Below are 19314 nucleotides of genomic sequence, written 5' to 3' on the forward strand. Positions count from 1 at the left end.
AAACCTCAGGAATACTGGAGTCTGGCAGGTGAGGGGGGACTGCAGTTCACGTACCTCATTGAAGGAGATCTTGCTGTTCATCTTCTGGAGGGAACTCTGCCACGTTCTCCCAAAGAAGTGCTGGCGGTTCTGGTCGAACAGCGTCCCCCTCAGCTGGACCCTGACGTCCGGTTCTCCAGCGAACATCACCTGGACCAGACGAGGAACGTCTCCATGAACACGTGACACCAGAGCTTGGACGTTACCTCAGGATGTGGGTCAGCGCGGTCTGAGCCCGCTCTCACCTGCGGCAGGTGCGCGGCACCGACCCGCCTCAGCGCGAGCTGGAAGCCGCGACTCTGGCTGTAGCTGTAGGCGGCCGCGCGCGCGGTCTGTCCGGAGGGGGGCACAAACCGGCTGATATTAAACCCCCCCTCCCGGCTCACCGCCTCCGATGTCTCCATCACCATGAGTGTTTGAGCGGGAAAAGAGCCGAGAAATGGAGGGGGGAAAGTTCCGAACTGAGAAATCTTTCAGATGACGCGGGCGCCATTTTGACACCGGACTGTACCATTCTGCTCAGAGGGGTGGGACCCCGAACCATTTCTGACATAATAAAAGAACAAGTTATCAAAAACCCATGTAGGAATGGAAACATGAAATTAGAAAGCCTGAAAATAATTTATTTTAAACAGGTCTGAAAATAATTTTAAAAGTTGCTTTAAAAAAAGTTTTTTAGAAGAAAACCCCGGTATTTGGACTTTTCCAGCACGCCTCCCATCTCCATGGTAACATTCATTCAGTTCCAATGAAACGGAGTCCAAAATAAAGACAGTATTAAAGTGATAATTATATGTGATCCGTGGTGTTTTACCATTTAATCTATAGGGAGACATGTTCCCATGTATTTCATGAAGCAAAAAAGTTAAATATTTTTAAGCCTTAATTGTTGCATAACAGTAAACAACACATCACACGTAAACATAAAGACGTTACCCTAAATGTTTCTGTTACTCTCTCACAGAATGTGTCTTTGTGAGGGAAACAGTCTGAACAGAACCAACAACAGGCAGATGAAAAAGATTAAAACTGTGTGGGAACTGATGAATCAACGTTAGAATGATGTTCCTCTGCTGTGCTACAGCCATATTTATTATTAAAATCATTTATTTCGCAAAATTCAGCATACATACAACTGCAATCACTGAGTACTGCACCATAATCATGCAAAAAAGACAGTGTACAGCCAACAACTCACACTATCCACCAGCATAACTACAATGTCCTGACCATGTCTTATATTTTGGATCAAATATATTTATTTTATACATTTTCACTCAGAGCTGGGTAGTTTCTTAACAAACAGTTAATGACTCATTAACTGCATTTTAACGTTTTCAACAGCATTTAGCTTTAAGGATTCATATTGTCAAACAGTGGACAAATGAATGTGACTGACACGAGATTGGAACTCAGGTCCTGCTAGATGTGAGAGAAGAAACAGTAACATGATACAATTTACTATACTATATACAACACAATATTCTATTAACACTAACACCATTATAAGTATTGTTTCAGGGTTAAAATAAATACCAAATAACTGTATGTAAAACACTCAAATTTGAATTCAATTATTCTACAAACATGCACACACATGAAGCACAATAGCACTATCAGAACACATCCGTCACCCAGAGTTCAACAGCCTTACAGCTTCAGGGAAGAAGCTGTTTCTGAGTCTGCTGCTTCTGATGCTCCTCAGCCTCCTGCCTGATAGAAGGGTTGGAGCAGTCCATGTCTGGGTGGGCGTGGTCTTTGATGATATTCAGGCCCCTCCTCCTTCATCTTCCAATGCCGAGGTCTGTGGTAGACGGTGGTCCTTTGAGCGGCTTTGACCACTCTGCAGAGCTTTCCTCTCAGCAGAGCAGCTGCCATGCCACATGGTGATGCTGGTGCAGAGGACTCTCTCCACTGCGGCGTGGTAGAAGCTCCTCAGGGCGGAGCTTCCAAGTCCAGCCCGTTGCAGCTTCCTGAGGAAGTAGAGGTGCTGGTGGAGCTTCCTGACCAGCTGGAAAGAGTTGGTGCTCTAGGTGAGGTCAAATCAAACTTTATTTATAAAAGGGCTTCTCATACTGTGCAAAACTCTTTAAAAACAAAACATACACGGTAAAAGCCCAACCCACCTCTTCTGATTTGTGTGTGCATAATTCTTGATATAGCTCATACAATATATAGTATATGTTGTGTGTAACTGTGTCCATTTACAATTACAATTGTGTATTGACATTTAAAAAATGACGAAATATAATTTACATATCCACAACACTTAGTTGGAAGAGGCTCCGACATACCTTGGTGTCATATAATTCCAGTCAGGCACAAACATAGTTAATCATTTTTTACCCTTGCTTGTTGTTTAAGCATTCACTGTGATCTGTGGCTGACTGTATGCGTCCCTCAGAGCTCCCTGCAGCGCCTTCGCCATGGCGTTCTTGTTCCACGTCACAGTGATAGCAGGCGGCGCCAGGTCCTCCTCAACACCCAGATCAGCCTTACGCCCCGCTCAGCCGCGAGTGACTCGTCATTTACACACAAATCCTGGAGTCGAGAAGAAAGTCTCACATCTGATTTGTGGTTTAATGCTGTTTTGTGTGTGTCAGACGATTAGTGCATACTTTTAAAAGATTGGTGTAGTTTTTAGCGCTGTAAGTTAGTTAAGCATGTGCAAATTGTATTTGTATTTTTTGCATTTTGTAATTTTTGTGCATGTGAAAACACAATTGCAAGTACACACAGTTATTCACAACATGTATTGTGTGAGTTACAAATCAAGAACTATGCAAACAAACACAAGTAATCTATTTTCGCTCTTTACTTGCTTTACACATAATTGTCTTGTAACTTTAACATAATCTCTGAACTATAAATGAATTAAAATTATGAAAGAATGAAATTAATTTCACATTGGCTGCATTACCTCAAGAGAAAAACCTTAGGAGTGCTACAGCTTCACTCTTCTATATAACAGATATCACATCTGTGCAGGACCGCCTGAGCCTCAATCAGGTGTATAACATCACTCACAGTTGGGGCGGCCGTGGCGCAGTGGTAGGGCGGTCGGCTCCTGATTGGAGGATTGTGAGTTTGATTCCTGCCTTGCCCGTCAATGTGAGACGAGAAGGACTCCAGTCGAAGTGTCCTTGGGCAAGACACTGAACCCCACATTGCCTCTGATGGGAGCTTGGCGCCAGTGTTCAGCAGCGGAGCCACCATGTGTGTGAATGGGTCAGTGACTGTGAAGCGCTTTGGGCCTTCAAAGGAGGGTAGAAAGCGCTACATAAATATACACCATTTATAATAAAGCAGAACAAAAACAGCATTTTCAAACCATTAACAACAAATTGTTATTTATTGACTGTTAAATATCACTTATTTACCTCAAATGATTATAAAACATTGTTTTTCTATTGATTACCACTTTTAGCTCTAAATATTTGTATAAATGTGTATTAGAACTATATCTTTGCCTTTTTCCGGTGAGGATGAGGATCCCGTCAATGCCGGGAGTGCGCCAGCAGGGGGCAGCACTGCGGCGCAGCCGCAGAAAACAGCAGAAGGAGGGTCCAGGAAGCGGCAGGTTCGAAGGGAAACAACGACATGTTCGGAATCAAACCCGTCAAAGTTCGGAGCCTAAGCGGGAACACCAAGTACGGAGTCGCGGGTAGAGACTTGAAGGAGCTACTCCAGAAGAGCTGCAGGTTGTTCCAGGTGAGCCCGGCCGAAGTCCTGCGGGGTTTCCGGTTCCGTTATTCTGGTTGTCGGTCAAGAAAGTCGCGCTTCAAAAACGTGCTGCCCTCGTATTACACGGTTTAAGGCAAAGCTTTAAACTCGAAGGGAGCTCTTTTGTTTACACATTAAAACGTCAGATCTGTTTTAAACAATACTAACATGAAAATGAAAAATAAATAACTAACATTTGTACTTGAATCCGATATTTGCTTTATTTATTCAGTTATTGTTGTCATTTCATAGTGAAGACAGTTACACTTCTCACACTGAAAGTGAAACGTTGAATCAATTTACAAAAGTTATGTAATTTGTTGCATTTAAAAGTATTAGTTTGTATGAAATAAAAAAATAGTAAATGGTTAACTCAACTTAAAAGTTTTATTCAATATAAACACATCTATCTACTCACAAAGACTTCTGTACTATCACAGCATGGCCTTCTTATTTATGCATTATTAAATAATGCACTTCTGGTACACTTAATGTTAGGGCTGTTCTATCTTTCCCTCTCTCACGATTCCAGACGCATCTCCATACGTGGTACATCAATCCATAATGGATTCAACTCATGTTTTGGTGATACAATACACTCAGATTCTTTTACCAAAAATGTTGTGCACAAATCCAATGCAGTACTAGCAAATCTCTGTTAAAAAGTGATGAACTATCTCCTCCAAAAAGAATGGCATAATTTTCTGCATAGTTTTTTTTCAGCTATTAAAAAATCTACTTTTATTCATAATTTACAATTAAAGTTTTAAACTTTCAGGATAAATAAAATCTCTTTGGTGCATAATTCCAGGGTAACATTTGCTTGTCCTCATTGTGCCACTCTGGCACTACTTTTCTCACACAGTCTTGTGTATGATTTAAAATACCAGTACTTAAAGATTATATTTTAACTGAAAATAATTAGCCACATTTGAATAAAAATACTTTTTCACACAATTCCAAGCCTTGAATAGTATATCCTTGTTCTACAGATCATCCACCATCACTTCACACAGACTTGTGTATTTTTACTGAATAGTTAAAAAAAAAATAGAATTATGTACTAAAGTCACTTTATTTCAATTCAAAGTTTGCTACTTACTTATTACGCATCTTCGGTCAAAAGTGTAACATTTTTTAGAAAACTGTACAGTGAAAGTACAAAAGTCAGTGTGAGATGAAGTTGGATGAGCTGTACAACAAGGATGTACTATTCAATGCAGTAATGTTACTTTCAATCTGTCTTCATTATGAAATGACTGATACAAAGTACATATATTTAATTATAGCACACCTAGTTTTTTAGGGGATAGTTTTTTCATTTGCATCTCTATTTTAGTAGCATTTAGATCAGGTCACATGCTGTAATTTGTAAACAGAAAGGGCTCCCATCCAGTGTCTTGCACCACCATAAGCTGTGTAAGACGGGCGCAGGACATTTTCAAAGCATGGCTGGCATGACCGCAGTGAACAGAGTTAACCTTGCCGTCTGGAGCTTCTCTGTACTTCTGCTTCGTTGAGAAACCGGGATCAGAACCAACCACCTGAACTTGGGCTTTGTTTCATTTTAGCTGCCAGTTTCTGGAGCTCAGTTCTGTTTGTACGATGACGGAACCACAGTGACCCAGGAGTTCTTCCAGACTCTGCCGGAGAACACCGAGCTGGTCCTCCTCTCAGGAGAGCAGACATGGGCTGGAGGTACCAGGTTTCTTCTGCAGACGCTCCGGCTTGGTTTTGTAGTTCTAACCTTGTGGGTGTTGTAGTTTTTAGTGACGTCAGTCAGCTGCTGAACACAGACCGTCACGCCGAGGGCCTCATCCAGGCTGCAAAACAGCTTCTCGGTGGTGAGAAGTCCTTCAAGAGGCGGAAGATCCTCACCGACCTGCTGCAGAACCTGGAGGACAGGTCGGAGCTGGAGAGCAGGGAGGAGGACCAGGACTGGTTCAGCGGTATGACCACGTTTCTTTCTGCCCACAGAAACTTTTCCTAATCAAGAACTTCCTCGAGTTTCTGCTCCTCTTGACCTCGGATCCTTTAACTGAAATGGAACGTGAAAAACCTTTAAAACCTCATTTTTGTCTCATTTCAGGAGTTGATTCTCGATTCAAAACCAAGTCGGCCTACATGAAGTACAACTGTGCCAGCAGGATACGGAGCTACCTGAAGGAGGTGAGTGTCAGGATCAAAACCCGGTATCACTAGGACCTCTGACTGAAGCCTTCTTCCTGGTTGAAGGTGGATCTGGCCACCAAAAGCATAAACAAAGCCAGAGTCAGAGAAGAATATTCCAGATCCTGCAAGTTCTTGGCAGAAAGGCTGAAAGGTGACAGTTACAACGGCAGCTACTTCGACAGGACTGCAGAGGAACCGCACCGGCTCTGCACTCAGCAAGGATGGTTCACCTGCCAGGTGAGGATTCTCAGCTGTGGTTCTACCTGCAGAGGAGCATCCAGAGCTGATCCTGTCCTCGTCCTCCTTCAGGGATCCTTTGACCAGAAGACTTGCCAGCAGCTCCACTCCATCAACCCCTACAGCAGCAGGGAGAGCAGGATCATCTTCAGCACCTGGAACCTGGACCACAGGTTGGTTAGCAGCCTTTTGTGTGATGCCACAGGTTGATGCTCATCTTCATCTTTTCACCTTTTCTTAGGATTGAAAAGAAGAGGACCGTTATTCCCATGCTGCTGGAAGTTCTAGAGACTCACAAGAGCTCAGCGGTCAACCTGAACTATTTCTACCAGCTGCTGTTCACCACACAGAACCTGAAGTTAGTTCACATCGTTTGTCACAAGAAAGGAGGTCACAACCTTTCATGTGACACCAGCATGGCCGTGAAGGCCTCCAGCCATGCAAGGAAAAGGAAGAAGGAGGTCCCAGCGAAGAAAAGGCGGGTTCTGTAGATGGGGTCTGTCCTCTACAGTAGGGCTCCCCCAGGTGGGTTCTTGTGAGGGCCACATAGCTGTTTTCCTCTCTGATGGGGGGCCGGGGTCCGCCTGTAGATCAGTCACAGGGTGTGTCCAAACATACAACTTTAAAGTTTTCTAGAAAGCCTCACAGACAAATATTAAGAACTTTCTCTGGGATTTTCACAGAGAAAAGTCAGAAAATAAATAATCATTTTAATGAAATAAACAACACATGATGACATAAAAATAACAAAAATTACTCACTGCAATTCACAGAAAAATAATACTCAAACATTTAGAAATGAACCTTATAAGCAGGCTGTCAGAGTCCAGCTGAGACTCTGGGGGCCTGCAGCTCCTCACATCACAGTTTGTGTTAACTTCACAGCAGTGATGGGAATTGTGGCTCATCCGTCAAGAGGAAAACGACCTCTTCGGCTCGTTTTGGTGTTTTATTTAATGTATTATGGAGTTTGTGGAACATGTTGCAACTGTTGCAATTGGACTAAAATTATGGAATAAATTGAGTGATGAATTTAAATTAAGTACTTCGCATTTGCAGTTTAAAACAAATGTATAAATGATTACAATACACATATGTAAAAGGATTTGATTTACTTGTATCTGTAAATTGATTTTTTTTATTGTATCTATTTTTTGTCTTGCTGATCAGCATGGACATCGTTTAGTTTTCAAGGAAAGACTTCAAATAAGCTTCATAAGCTTCTGCCTTTTCCTTTTTTTATTGGTTGTTTTTATAGTATATTGTGTTAACTGTACAATTGGCTAAAACCAATAAACGTGAACTATTATCAATAAAATTATGCTTAAAATGAATTACTAATGTAAAAAATGTTTTTATAAGTGTGTAACATGTGTTTTTATTTTTGCTTCCAGATAAAAATTATTTAAACCTTGTAAATATATGTAAATTGTAAATATAAAAATATTTACAATTCAACTTTTACAGTGACACAACCAAAAATAAAATGATTAACAAATAAAAGAGTTGTAATCATGGTAAAGGTGTAAACATGTCATCTTTGTGAAGCTGATCTGGTTTCCTCTGTCAGGCCGGATCTGCTCGGTTCTGGATGAGCTCGTTCTCAGGATGTTGGTTGTGGAGTCGGTTCTGGTTGAAGTTCTTTTCTTGCAGAATTTACATTCTGTCCTGTTTTATCATTAACAGTGAAATGGTTCCAAATTCTTCTTCTGTTCCAGTCTCGCTCATTTTCTTTGTGTTGATATCGCTTCTTTCTGTTGCACCTGGCGCTCTCCGTCTCCCCCACACTCAGGTAATGTACTGCTGTGCATAGCTTTGGTCCCGCCCCTCCTTTATTAATCAGTCATGTGCAGCTTGCAGAAAAAAAGAGGATGAAAGTGAAGGATGGTGAGCCGGCTCTCGGCACAATCGCAGCTGTGATAACAGTTCCAGTCGTGATACTCCGTCACAGCAGCTGCGTACAGGATGAGAGCTGCACGTACCTGCACAGGAGACGGGCACAGAGGAGATTGACTGACAGGGTCTCCAGCCAATCAGGGCACAGAACAGGGTGTACTGTTTAAAATAAAAAAAGCAAGAAAATCACTAAAAGAATCAACAAGTACCCAAAAAAGATCAACTGTAATGTGGAAAGAGAACACAATTTTCTGTTCTGTTGACAGGGATTTTGCCGGGTCTCAGTTAGGAGCACCGTCTGTAGAAGACTGAAAGAAAATGTCACATTCTGTGCGGCTCTCAACTGCCTGGCCAAACTAAAAGAAAAAAAACTACAGGGGCCCGTTCCAAGAAGCAGGTTCTGTTGAAACTCTGAGTTCATGAACTCCAGATTCAGTAAAACTCTGAGTTTTCGGTTTCAGAAAGAGAGATAACTTAAACCCGGGAAAGATGGTGAAACCAAGCCCGTTCCAAGAAGCAGGTTAAGCTGAACTCAGAATCAATCACTATGGTAACTGAGTCTGTGAACGAAACCTGGTCGGTAGCAGGTTTTCTTCAGGAAACTTAGAGTTCTCTGCGGTCTCCGCCCCTTTTTAAAGTGACGGATGTTCAAATATGAGTTCCTCATTAACATTTAGAGAACATTCACATTAGAGACGTCACGTTTCCACCACTCAGAAACCAAAATGACATGTTCATTCATAGAGGATCATGTAGAGAGGAGGCTGATTAATCCAGAGGAAATGTTATTTACGTCTGTAGAGGATTTGGAGGACACGAGTCGATTGACTGCAGTTTCCCCGATTCATTTATTCTTTGAGTGATATTATAAATAGTGAGTTTTTCCAGGGACTCGCTATTAATAATACAGAGTTTTCTTTTCTTCATTTTAAACCCTTAATAGAAATTATTGAATGTCAAACACCGGGAAAGAGTTTGAACTCATCTACCGTCTTAGTTTTGCATTGAATGTTAGCTCTGTTGTCAGCAACACTGCCTCCCTCTGAGGAGGTCTGAGTTCGATTCCCAGCTACGGAAAGTGTATTTATGCTTAAAAAAAAGAATAATCTGCAAATATTTTAAGTCTTGAGAATCCAAATTAAATAAATGCAGCTACAGTTTCTTTTTAGCGTGCAGTGATATCCGTGTGTGTGGTTGGTTTGGGGGGGGGGTTACCAAAACTGGTCATTCATGCGATTACGGAGATTACTGGTTAAATTAGGAACAGATCAAAAACCATTCCTTAACAAGAGACAAAATAACCTTCCTGACATTATTTATTCCATCCATCCATCCATTTTCTTGACCGCTTCTTCCCTTTCGGGGTCGCGGCCATCGGCCACTGATGGGCGAAGGCGGGGTACACCCTGGACAGGTCGCCAGTCTGTCTCAGGGCCATTATTTATTCATTATTTGAAATGATTCAAATAACTGCAGATATTTTCTCTCTGTTCTACCGCTGCAGCTGTGTTGCTTTTCTTGCAGAAAATGTTCTCCTATAGTCTCATATGCTTGCAGGAACTTATCAATTTCCGCCACCGGAAGTACAAAACTATGATGTTTGTTCCCGTTGCCATGGTGAATCATGCTGTCTTCACTCCATTGATCAGGGCTTTTTATGGTCGCGACGCTCACACCTGGTTCTGATTCTAACAACTTCAAGTTGATTGAATCAAACATTTTCAGCTGTTCTGGAACCGAAAACCCTGAGTTTGAGAATTTAGAGTCCAGTGACTCTAAGTTCAGGTTTGAGCTCTAAATTTGTTGAACCTGCTTCTTGAAACGGGCCCCAGGTCTCTGCTATTGTTAAGGGGGCGGGCCGGCTCCAGCCCATGGGCTGTAGTTTAGGGACCCCTGGTCTAAAAGAAATCAGTGGCAGCATTTCCCCCAAAGCTTCACAATCAGGAAAAAGTTTTATTTTTCCATCATTTTGGCACAAAGATGTAAAATACAATCATAGATTATAAACTCTGCTCAAACACAAATGAAAAATATCGAAGCGTTTTGCATAAATAAGGCAGTAAATTATGTACAAGATTTTACAGAATGATCTGTTTATACAAAAACATGTCAGGATGTGTTTAGTGCAATAATTTAACCTGCTCACTAAAGACTCAAAATCCAACATATCTACTGATCATCTCCAGAGGAAATCCATAGAAAAATACAAACTTTTACATCAACATATGTCATTCATGAAGAAGCTCCTTCAGGATTATTAGCTGCGCGGGCGTCTTCACACATTCATGAGGAAAAGCTGCCGACTCTCCAACATTTGGAGGAACTTCTGGTGAATCAGAAGTCAAACTTGTACAGCAGGTCTGCTGTCAGGGTTCTGATACTTGACATCATCGACCTTTCATCCATGTTTGCTTTGATCTTATGGAGACAGGATTGGACATCCAGGATCATGGAACGATGAGAACGTTTGACCTTCATTTTAACCAAAACAAAAGCCAAACTGTTGAGTTTGATGCGTCTGTTCCAAACATGATGAAGGTCGTCATTCATCCAGGTGACGGCGTGCTGAGGCAGTCGAGGCGTCTGGACTCGTCTTCTCAAAGTAGCTTCATCAGTCCTGGATGAGCGATGCAATGTTTCCAGAAGAGAAGACGCCATGACCAGAGACAGTATATGACAACTGGACTGAGTGCCCCCCCCCCCATGTTCCAAACAGGAAGTTCCATAGATGTCTACAGAGAAGTAAGCAGCCGTTACTCAGTCATTCTACTGGTCAGAAAAACGTTCTTGCTCTGACACCTTTTATGATATTTTTTCATATTTTTTCTGTAGTTCAAGTTAATCAAGTTATAATCTGACCAATCAGAAGCATCAATAAAATAGGCGGGGCCTACTGGCCCCCACGTCCAATGTTGAAAATGTCTGACGGATCTTGTGTAGTCTGCTTTCAAATGGAAGGGGCGTGGCCTTCCAACAAGCTCATTCCTGATTGGAGAGTGGTTGCCATAGAAACGATGACTCAGACCAATCACAGCTCACTGAAAAAATGGCAACTGAACTGACTCCATTTGGCTGGAGCCAGAAATAAACAGATTTCTATGAATGACCTCACTTTCACTCAATCCGGTTTTCAGTTACTGTCTATGTCTGTGACTCAACCTCATCTGTTCCTGTGACCAGTTACCATGGAAACACAAAAGGAAATCAGTGGTTTCATGACAAAGGAACCAGAAACTCCACCCGTGGCTGAAGTTCCGTCCTTCACTCGGGTCTCAGTAGATGATGGCGTTTGGTTGAATGTACAGTAGGACTCGTTCCTCTTCAAGTCCACCTCAAACGTTCCGAGGAGGCCTTTCTCTTACTGCGTGTTGCTGAGCCCCTCCTCCTCCTCGCTGTCCTCCATGGCTAAGAACTGTCGCCTCCTGCTCCGTTTTGGGACTCCAGCTGAAGTTGTTGGTGATCTCTGAGGAAAGTCCTGCAGGACGAACAGAACATTAAAAACCTGCAGTCATCTTTTGGCCTCATCTCCTCCAGTGGTTTTTGTTCAACCTTCCAGTTGGTTCTAAAAGTTTAAATAAAAGTTTGCTCCCCCTGCTGTCTGTGGTTCAGGCCTGCAGATCATGTACAGAACGGAGCAGAGAAGGAGCCTCAACCGAGTCAGACCTACAGAACTTCAGCTTCTCTGTCCAGCAGCAGTCAGGGAGGATTAAGCAGCATCCTCTGACCTCCGGTTACTACGGTGATGAGGAGAACCGGCATCTCACCTGTACAATGTCCAAGTTTCCAAAGAACTGCTCCACAGGAAGGATCTGGTTACTGTCGTCGTCTGGAAATGGGGGTTTGTCCGGGTCTTCACAGGCTGGGGGGTTCAGCTCCTGTTTTTCAGGGACGGCCCCCTTCCTGTCGCACTCTTCCCCAGTCCTCAACTCGTTTTCTTTTCCCTCCTGTCCCACCGGCTGCACCGAAGTGGAGCGTCTCCGGCTAGCAGACCGCTGCTGCTCGTGAGACCGCTTCTCAGGATCACCTGCTCCTCTGGACCCACCCCCTGAATCTGCCCTGGGCCGTTTCAAGCGCCCAGTCCCGGCGGTGGAAACCTGCCAGAAGAAATTCAGCTGCTGCTCTGATGGACAGAACATCTGAGGACGGCAGAACTCACCGTTCTGCAGGGTTTGGGCTCAGAGCGGCTCTTCCTCTTTCTGGACCTCAACTTCCCGAGACGTCCAGACATCTGAGGAGCATCAACCAACAGCTGATCATTGTTAGGAGGACTAACAGCACAGAAACCAGGGACAACGAAAGCCTGAGGGATGTCAGCTGACAGAAGCCGGAGCTTCAGCTGATTGATAACTGAGCTTCAGCTGACAGAAGCCGGAGCTTCAGGAAAGGTTTCAATCCCACTGAATGGATCAGAAGAAACGGGATTTAAGGAAAAATTGAGAAAAAGAAAGGATTGAGTTCAGAACCTTGAGAATCAAACTCCTGTCAGAACTTAGACCTAGAAACGCCTTATACAAACCACGTGATTTTAGAAACCACGTGACCTCCTCTCTTTGTAATAGTTTTCAAGATCATCAGATTTCCCGCCGCACAAACATCTGCAGATGTTCATGGACTTGTTTACCTGTTTACCGTTTCTGATGTAAACAACCGAGGTTGTAAAATACAAGCGTGCGGCTTTTATTTAAGCAGAGATAAGTGTATCAGTACGCATGCGCATTGACCACCTCCTCCAGGTCTCTAACGGCTGGAGCCTGTACTTCACAAACAACAAATAAACAAACGGCTCTGCGCCGCGTGAGAGATGGCACGTCAGCTTTTCGCCAAGCCCCGCCTGTCCATCCGCACGTGAAGCCCCGGGCGGGTGGGGTGTGTGTGAAAGCCCGCTCCCGCGCGGCGGACCGCGGCCCCGCCTTACCGCGCTGATCTCCGTCGGTTGTATTCCGGTTGTCTTCTTCAGATCCACGTTAACGGCGTAACGGCGCTGAGTCCTCCAACGCGCGTCGCTGAGCCGCCGTTCCCGCCGCTGCTTCCTGCTGCGGGTTCACTCCGAGGTCACGGACGCGCTCGCAGACGGAGCCGTGACGCATTTCCTGTCTGTTCAGCATCGCATAGTAAAACGCGCCGAAGCTTTTTTTGTTGTCTTTGTGGGGATTAGCTTACGTTTCCTCTTTTACGATAAAATGTTCATATGTTTTTTTTATTATTAATGTAACCCGTTCTTCAGTTCAAACATCTATACGTTTTAGTTACGATTTTAAAATCAAGACTTTTATTTTGAAATAAACTCCAGCTTTCTCACCTGTGCGTCGCATTATATATTAAGTCTATGGTGCGTCGCCGCAGATTTTTTTTTTATGAACTTACATTAAAGTTCAGGCAAGTCCACGAGGTTCGGAGACAGAACCGGAAATAGACCGGTAAGTGACGGGAGTTAGGTGGTGTGATGCGGTCAGATAATAGGTGTTTTTGAGATCACCCAGCGCCTCGCCTGCATCGTCGGTGAGACCAGCTGCTGCAGGAGGGGGCGGAGAAAGGCGCCTGAGATGAACTGCGGTGAAGTTAGTTTTAGGTTGGATATTCGACAGACATTCGTTCTGTTCATATTTAGGGACCGTCAACAAATGGCAGAATGTTTTTTTTTTTTCAATAGCTCTTAAAGTATTACACCAAATCAAACAAAAACCCTTAAAAAAATAATAAAACAGATTAAGAACTATCAATACTACCAGATTACATTAGCTTTTGATGCTTTTTCTAATTTTAGTCTATTTTTTGTGTACATTTTCAGGTTTTTCTTCGGTAACTTTTATGTTATTTGACCAAATCAGTCCAAATCACTTTAGAAAAGTAGAATTGACTAAGAACTATCTATTACAGCAGTTTACATTGGCTTTTGATGCTTTTTCTAAAATCATTTTTTGTGTACATTTTTCAGGTTTTTCTTCAATAGCTTTTAGGATTTTAGACCAAATCCGTCCAAATCCCTTTAGAATAATAGAATTTACTGAGAACTATCTATTACAGCAGTTTACATGAGCTTTTGATGCTTTTTCTAATTTTAGTAAATTTTTTAGTGTAAATTTTCACATTTTTCTTTTTCCCCAAGATAAAAATGCGAAAAGATTTTAAATTGTATTTGTCGTCCTACAAAGCAAACTTCAAAGATAACTTGCTAATGCTAATGCTTTTAGTGCATGTTTACGTGCAAAAATCCCTAAAACTGAAGGACATTCAGAGCTTCTCTTTGTTTGTATTTTGTGTGCCAGACACACTTTCTGTTTGTGAAGACAGGCTTAGATGGAGGAAGCCGATCCGCTGTGTCGACCCCTGAAGGGAAAAGCCGAAAGGAAAAGAAGAAGAAGACACATTTTCTGTTTGCATCTGCAGTCTGAGGTTTGTAGCAAAATAGACTAAAATCATGTATTTTTTGTGTATTTATTGTAACTTCAGTGGACAAAGATTGACGTTGTGACCCCTCCCTAATGTTTTTCTGTATCCAGCTGAAGACACACCGTTGCAGCTCACATCACACTTCTAAAAGGCCAATTAGAGTCCGACCCTGCATCTGCAGCAGGGTTTGAGCATCCACACAGGGGGACGTCCTAAGGGGCGTAGCTGGCCACTTGAGAGAACAAAGAGGAGAAACTCATTCATTCATTCATTATCCTGACCGCTTTGTCACCTTCGGGGTCGTGGGGAAACTCATTCTCTATTATCTAAATTGTTGAATGTGGAACTTATTATTAAACATTGTTATTCTTTTAACTTGTCATTTCTTCATTTTGTTGAGCTCATCTTCTCCAGAATAGCAGACCGAGGTGCAACAGGTTCATCTTCCGCAGCAGCCGCGTTTGCATCAACACTGCAGTTTCTCTGGAAGCTGAAACTCTGAGAGCCTCATTTGACGGTGTCCCGTGCTTTCAGGGAGCCGCCTTTTTACCTCCGTGTGAGCTCCGTCCTCCGTTCAGGATCTCCTCCACTCGTTTCTGCACTGAAGCCGCCAGGGGGCGCTTGTCATCTCTGCTAAAAGGAGCCATTTCTTCCATCAAAGCCCAAACTGATCTAGAACCAGAACACATGAGCTTCTTTTCTTCACACTGTAAAATAGTTGCTGTAGATTTTACAGTAACTTACTGGCAGCTGGATGCCAACCCTTATTGTAAAGCATTTTGCAGCTTTATTACTGTAAAATGAAATAGTAGAATTTCTGAGTCCTGTATTTCATTTCAGTAATAATAAAAAATCACAGTACACAGAAACTCTACTGCTTTTCATTTTTCAGTTGCATTACTGTAAAATTAAATACAGTAGTTATTGTAAATTCTCCTACAGTAATTTTTCATTTTTCTGATAATAATACTGTATTTTAATTTCCAGTTTATTTTACTATAAAAAAAAATATGATAATTAAAAATGAATTCTGGTTCTTTTACAACTTCTCCAGCAGTTTTGAGGGAAGGCAATTTCTCCCTCTTCCTTTAATTCACTCAAACCACTCTTTCAGCCATGTTTACCCTGATTGTTGTTAGATCAATGCTAAACCTGACAGAAACATACAATCCTTTATTTTATGTCACTGTCCAGTTTCAAGCCCACTAGAATGAAATAAAGAGGTGCGCAGAGAGAATACACATACTTAACAAAAAGGTTCCCACTGGGACCTGAACCAGAGATTTCTTATTATGAAGTAATAATGATGAAGAATATTGATGGTGCTAACCACTGCACCATCGCTATACCATAACTTCATTCTACCTATAATTTCAATGCTGGTGAAATTTTGTGTTGATATATTTAGTTTTGACATTTGTTTTCACAGCTAGTGTTTAGTTTTGTTTTAGCCTAATTCCTACAAATAAAAGGCTTACAATAATCGTTAAATGTATTGATACATTCAACCAGATGTTTCTTCTTTTCCCTCATATTAATATTTAGCATCAATCATGCTTCTTTTACATTAAAAACATATCTATTTATACTCAAGTAAAATGTTTTGTTTAGTACAATCATTCAATGTTTGTCAAAAAATGTGAAACATTGTGAAGCATGATTTGAGACTGAGTAAGAAAAACACTAAGTTCTATAAGGAATCAAACTTGTGATCTTCTTTAGGTAAAACCATATTGCTAATCACTGCACCACCATATTATCTCTGACTGAGTCCAAACTGAATTCTCTTCTTCCAAAAGTTGTTGAACTGAGTCTACTAACAATGTGTACATTTGCCACTCCTGGTTATACCTTCACCCTCAAGTAGGACTAGGTATTATAACAATTTCTAGAATCGATTCGATTCACCAGAGTCTGGATGGATTCAATTCCAATTTGTTTTTCTCCATTCTTTCAATCCACTCAATTCAATCCAATTTAATTCAACTCAGTTTTGAGTTTACACATTTAAACGCATTTTTTTAGAAATACATTAAAATCATCATTTAATTTGAATATATTTACATTAATCTGATCCAGTTCACATACTGTAAATGTATCAGTGAAATAATGAGATTGTTAATATCATCCAGTGTTACATGGATTCTCTAAAGGAGAAGTTCTAACTAAAATGTTCAGATCATTAACATTGTTAACATTGTTCTGCTTCTCCTGGAGGACGTTTCAGTTTGACCACTAGGTGGTGATCATGCTATAGAAGTACACTTCATTTGTCAAGAAGAATAAGCAAAGTAACGGCAAAAAATGGCGCTTTAGACCACAAATGGTTACTTTAAAAAAATCCCTTAAAAGACTTTGGAAAATTCATGTCTGTGAGTTTACAGAGATGTTCATTCAGTCACCAATGTATGTTTATGCTAACCGAGCGTTAGCATTAGCCGTCCCATGGGAAATTCCATTGAATGTTAGCATTAAGCTATACAGGACTTTAGCTTTATGTGCTAGAGCTATCTCTAACTTGTAGATCGATTATTCATCTATTAGGCTTAGATCGATTCAAATTGATTAATCAATTTTGTCAACCAAGCCCTACCTTCAAGCGTATATTTTGAAAGCATGTTATGTCACAAATGTTTTAATGAAAAGCTATTAGATAACATCAACTTTTAGACCCAAAACAGGTAACTGCACGGAAAGTTTTGTTCTGGAAAACTTAGAATCAAAATTTCACAACAAGAATATTAATTTATGTTTTAACTGTTTGTGACAATTATATGTTACAACTTGTAATATCCATCCATCCATACATCTTCTTGTCCGCTTTTTCCCTTTCGGGGTCGCGGGGGTGCCGGAGCCTATCCCAGCTACTGAAGGGTGAAGGCGGGGTACACCCTGGGACAGGTCTCCAGTCTGTCTCAGGGCCTCAATCACACACACATCCACTCTCACATTCACACCTAGGGGCAATTTAGAGTCACCAATTAACCTATGAAGCATGTTTTTGGACGGTGGGAGGAAGCCGGAGTCCCCGGTGAAAACCCACGCATGCACGGGGAGAACATGCAAACTCCACACAGAAAGGTCCCAGCCGGGATTCGAACCGAGGCCTTCTCGCTGTGAGGCAAGAGCGCTGACCACTGCACCACCGTGCAGCCACTTGTAATATTTCACATATAAAATCTCAAAATCATTTTTTTTCTCAGCTGAACTTCTGATATAGCAACCTATGAGTAAGCTCCAAAGGTTCTGGTCACCTCTTCACGTTGAAAACTCTACGAGAGGATAAAGAAAACTGACAGGTCTCACTGTGTAAAATGCTGGACTGGTCTGCTCCTAAAAACACCAGCAGGATGTTGTTTCAATACAAAATAAAAGCATCATGAAAATGCACTGCTAGGCTTTCTATAGACAGCAGGAAGTTTGTTATATCTCACACTTTTAACTCAAACATTTCTCCAAAGTTAAATTCAGTTTGGTGATGCACATGGAAACACAGTCAGTTTATATACAGTCCCGGTAAATGTTACAGTGGAGATGACAGTAGTGACCATGAGGGTTTTAAATTCATTGCTGTTTACAGACATTACAGTAAAATACTGAACCGTTTACAGAAATCTGTTAGAGTGTAGTTTTACTGACCGTTTGTCATGGAAAGTCTTGTTTTTCACCAGAGTCCAGTCAAGACACGAAAATCGAACCGAGGATTGCGCCATCTTGAATTCCCCCCCAATGCGGGGCCTCGCGGCCAAAAGCACTGTGGTCAAGTGAGCCGTTGTTCGTTTTTCCGGTCAAATCAACTCTCATTGGATTTTTTCTCCGAGTTTCATACAAGACTTACGGTAGCATGTCCGACGTGCTCACTGGAAAATCCTGGAGACTCTTAAGAAAATATGACATTTTTACTCCTCATAAATGCAATCACATTACTTTTTATGCATATGATACTTGTAAGAAAAAAAATTGCACATTACTTTTTTTTTAAAATCAATCTCAAAATAGTGAAGTACTAAACTGAAACTCAGGAATTAGTCCCACCCAAAGTCAGCTAAACGATGTAAAGATTATACCTTTTATGATATTTCTGATGTTCTTTTCTAAAAAACTATACAGTAAAAATGTTTTATATTTCCAGGAGAAAATTTCTATTAGGGACTAAGTAGGTCTGTGACGGATTTATAATGTAATTCATTGATGATTGAGATTATTTCACAGCCAAAATTAACCAATTTTATTTCAGGATTACAAGAGATTTTGAGATTGATTAAAACAAAAAAGTAATGTGCAGTTTTTTTCTAACAAGTATCATATGCATAAAAAGTAATGTGATTGCATTTATGAGGATAAAAATATCATATTTTCTTAAGAGTCTCCAGGATTTTCCAGTGAGCACGGACATGCTACCGTAAGTCTTGTATGAAACTCGCAGAAAAAATCCAATAAGAGTTGATTTGACCGCGGAAAAACGAACAGCGGCTCACTTGACCGCAGCAACAAAAAGCTTTGCGATGAAGTTCAAACATGAAGGCTTAATGACCCGAACCAGATGACAGAACATGGCTTAAGCAGTGAAAAAACATAATCAGACAGTGATCACAACCAACAAACCATAATGGGCTATATGCACGACCTACTTCCGCATTCAGCCTTTGAATGCTCAGTCCTTTCCGGTTGGAGTCGTGGGCTGTTGTTTATGTGGAAATAGTGGAGTATTTGGACTTTAAAAGATGTTTTTTGGAGCTAACAAGAGTCGCTATAAATTATGTTAGGCGCATTGTTTGTTTTTCTAGAAAAATACCCCAAAATAAAAATGCGAAAAGATTTTAAATTGTATATGTCGTCCTACAAAGCAAACATCAA

General features: G+C 41.4%; 3 protein-coding genes and 1 long non-coding RNA gene across 7 annotated transcripts in view; 2 read left to right on the plus strand and 2 right to left on the minus strand.

The window, feature by feature from the left end:
- The window catches only part of nphp4 (nephronophthisis 4), a 139716-nt gene extending 139053 nt beyond the window's left edge, over positions 1-663 (minus strand). For 2 of the 4 annotated variants that reach the window (XM_036212920.1, XM_024293476.2), the window contains exons 1-2: positions 285-661; positions 55-189 (exon numbers count right to left, since the gene is read on the minus strand). In XM_036212920.1, the coding sequence (XP_036068813.1) occupies positions 55-189; positions 285-449 (300 nt within the window). In that variant the 5' untranslated portion in view covers positions 450-661. Of the gene's footprint in view, positions 1-54; positions 190-284 lie in introns of all 4 variants that reach the window. The other 2 variants (XM_036212921.1, XM_036212919.1) reach the window with 2 other exon arrangements.
- Positions 664-3537: 2874 nt separating this feature from the next.
- dffb (DNA fragmentation factor, beta polypeptide (caspase-activated DNase)) lies at positions 3538-7505 on the plus strand. The gene is made up of 7 exons (XM_024293479.2): positions 3538-3750; positions 5334-5460; positions 5526-5711; positions 5852-5931; positions 5998-6171; positions 6244-6344; positions 6413-7505. Exons 1-7 carry the CDS (start codon positions 3640-3642, stop codon positions 6660-6662), a joined length of 1029 nt encoding a protein of 342 aa, XP_024149247.1. The 5' UTR covers positions 3538-3639; the 3' UTR covers positions 6663-7505.
- A 2495-nt stretch (positions 7506-10000) lies between these two features.
- lg7h1orf174 (linkage group 7 C1orf174 homolog) lies at positions 10001-13642 on the minus strand. Its single transcript, XM_024293480.2, has 4 exons — positions 12983-13642; positions 12224-12295; positions 11832-12161; positions 10001-11542 (listed from the first exon to the last, which is right to left on the minus strand). Exons 2-4 carry the CDS (start codon positions 12293-12295, stop codon positions 11426-11428), a joined length of 519 nt encoding a protein of 172 aa, XP_024149248.1. The 5' UTR covers positions 12983-13642; the 3' UTR covers positions 10001-11425.
- A 4-nt stretch (positions 13643-13646) lies between these two features.
- LOC112159437 lies at positions 13647-14832 on the plus strand. The gene is made up of 2 exons (XR_002921493.1): positions 13647-14460; positions 14568-14832. It is a non-coding gene; the product is annotated as an uncharacterized LOC112159437 (long non-coding RNA).
- The last annotated feature ends 4482 nt before the right edge of the window (positions 14833-19314 follow it).

The sequence above is a fragment of the Oryzias melastigma genome, linkage group LG7, assembly GCF_002922805.2.
Source record: "Oryzias melastigma strain HK-1 linkage group LG7, ASM292280v2, whole genome shotgun sequence".
Classification (NCBI taxonomy): Eukaryota; Metazoa; Chordata; class Actinopteri; order Beloniformes; family Adrianichthyidae; genus Oryzias; species Oryzias melastigma.

Coding starts and splice junctions, on each gene's coding strand:
- lg7h1orf174 (XM_024293480.2), bottom strand. CDS start 12,295: ATGTCTGGACGTCTCGGGAAGTTGAGGTCCAGAAAGAGGAAGAGCCGC. Junction 12,162..12,223: donor AGCCCAAACCCTGCAGAACG/GTGAGTTCTGCC, acceptor TTCTTCTGGCAG/GTTTCCACCGCCGGGACTGG. Junction 11,543..11,831: donor GAAACTTGGACATTGTACAG/GTGAGATGCCGG, acceptor TTCGTCCTGCAG/GACTTTCCTCAGAGATCACC.
- dffb (XM_024293479.2), top strand. CDS start 3,640: ATGTTCGGAATCAAACCCGTCAAAGTTCGGAGCCTAAGCGGGAACACC. Junction 6,172..6,243: donor AAGGATGGTTCACCTGCCAG/GTGAGGATTCTC, acceptor GTCCTCCTTCAG/GGATCCTTTGACCAGAAGAC. Junction 6,345..6,412: donor ACCTGGAACCTGGACCACAG/GTTGGTTAGCAG, acceptor ACCTTTTCTTAG/GATTGAAAAGAAGAGGACCG.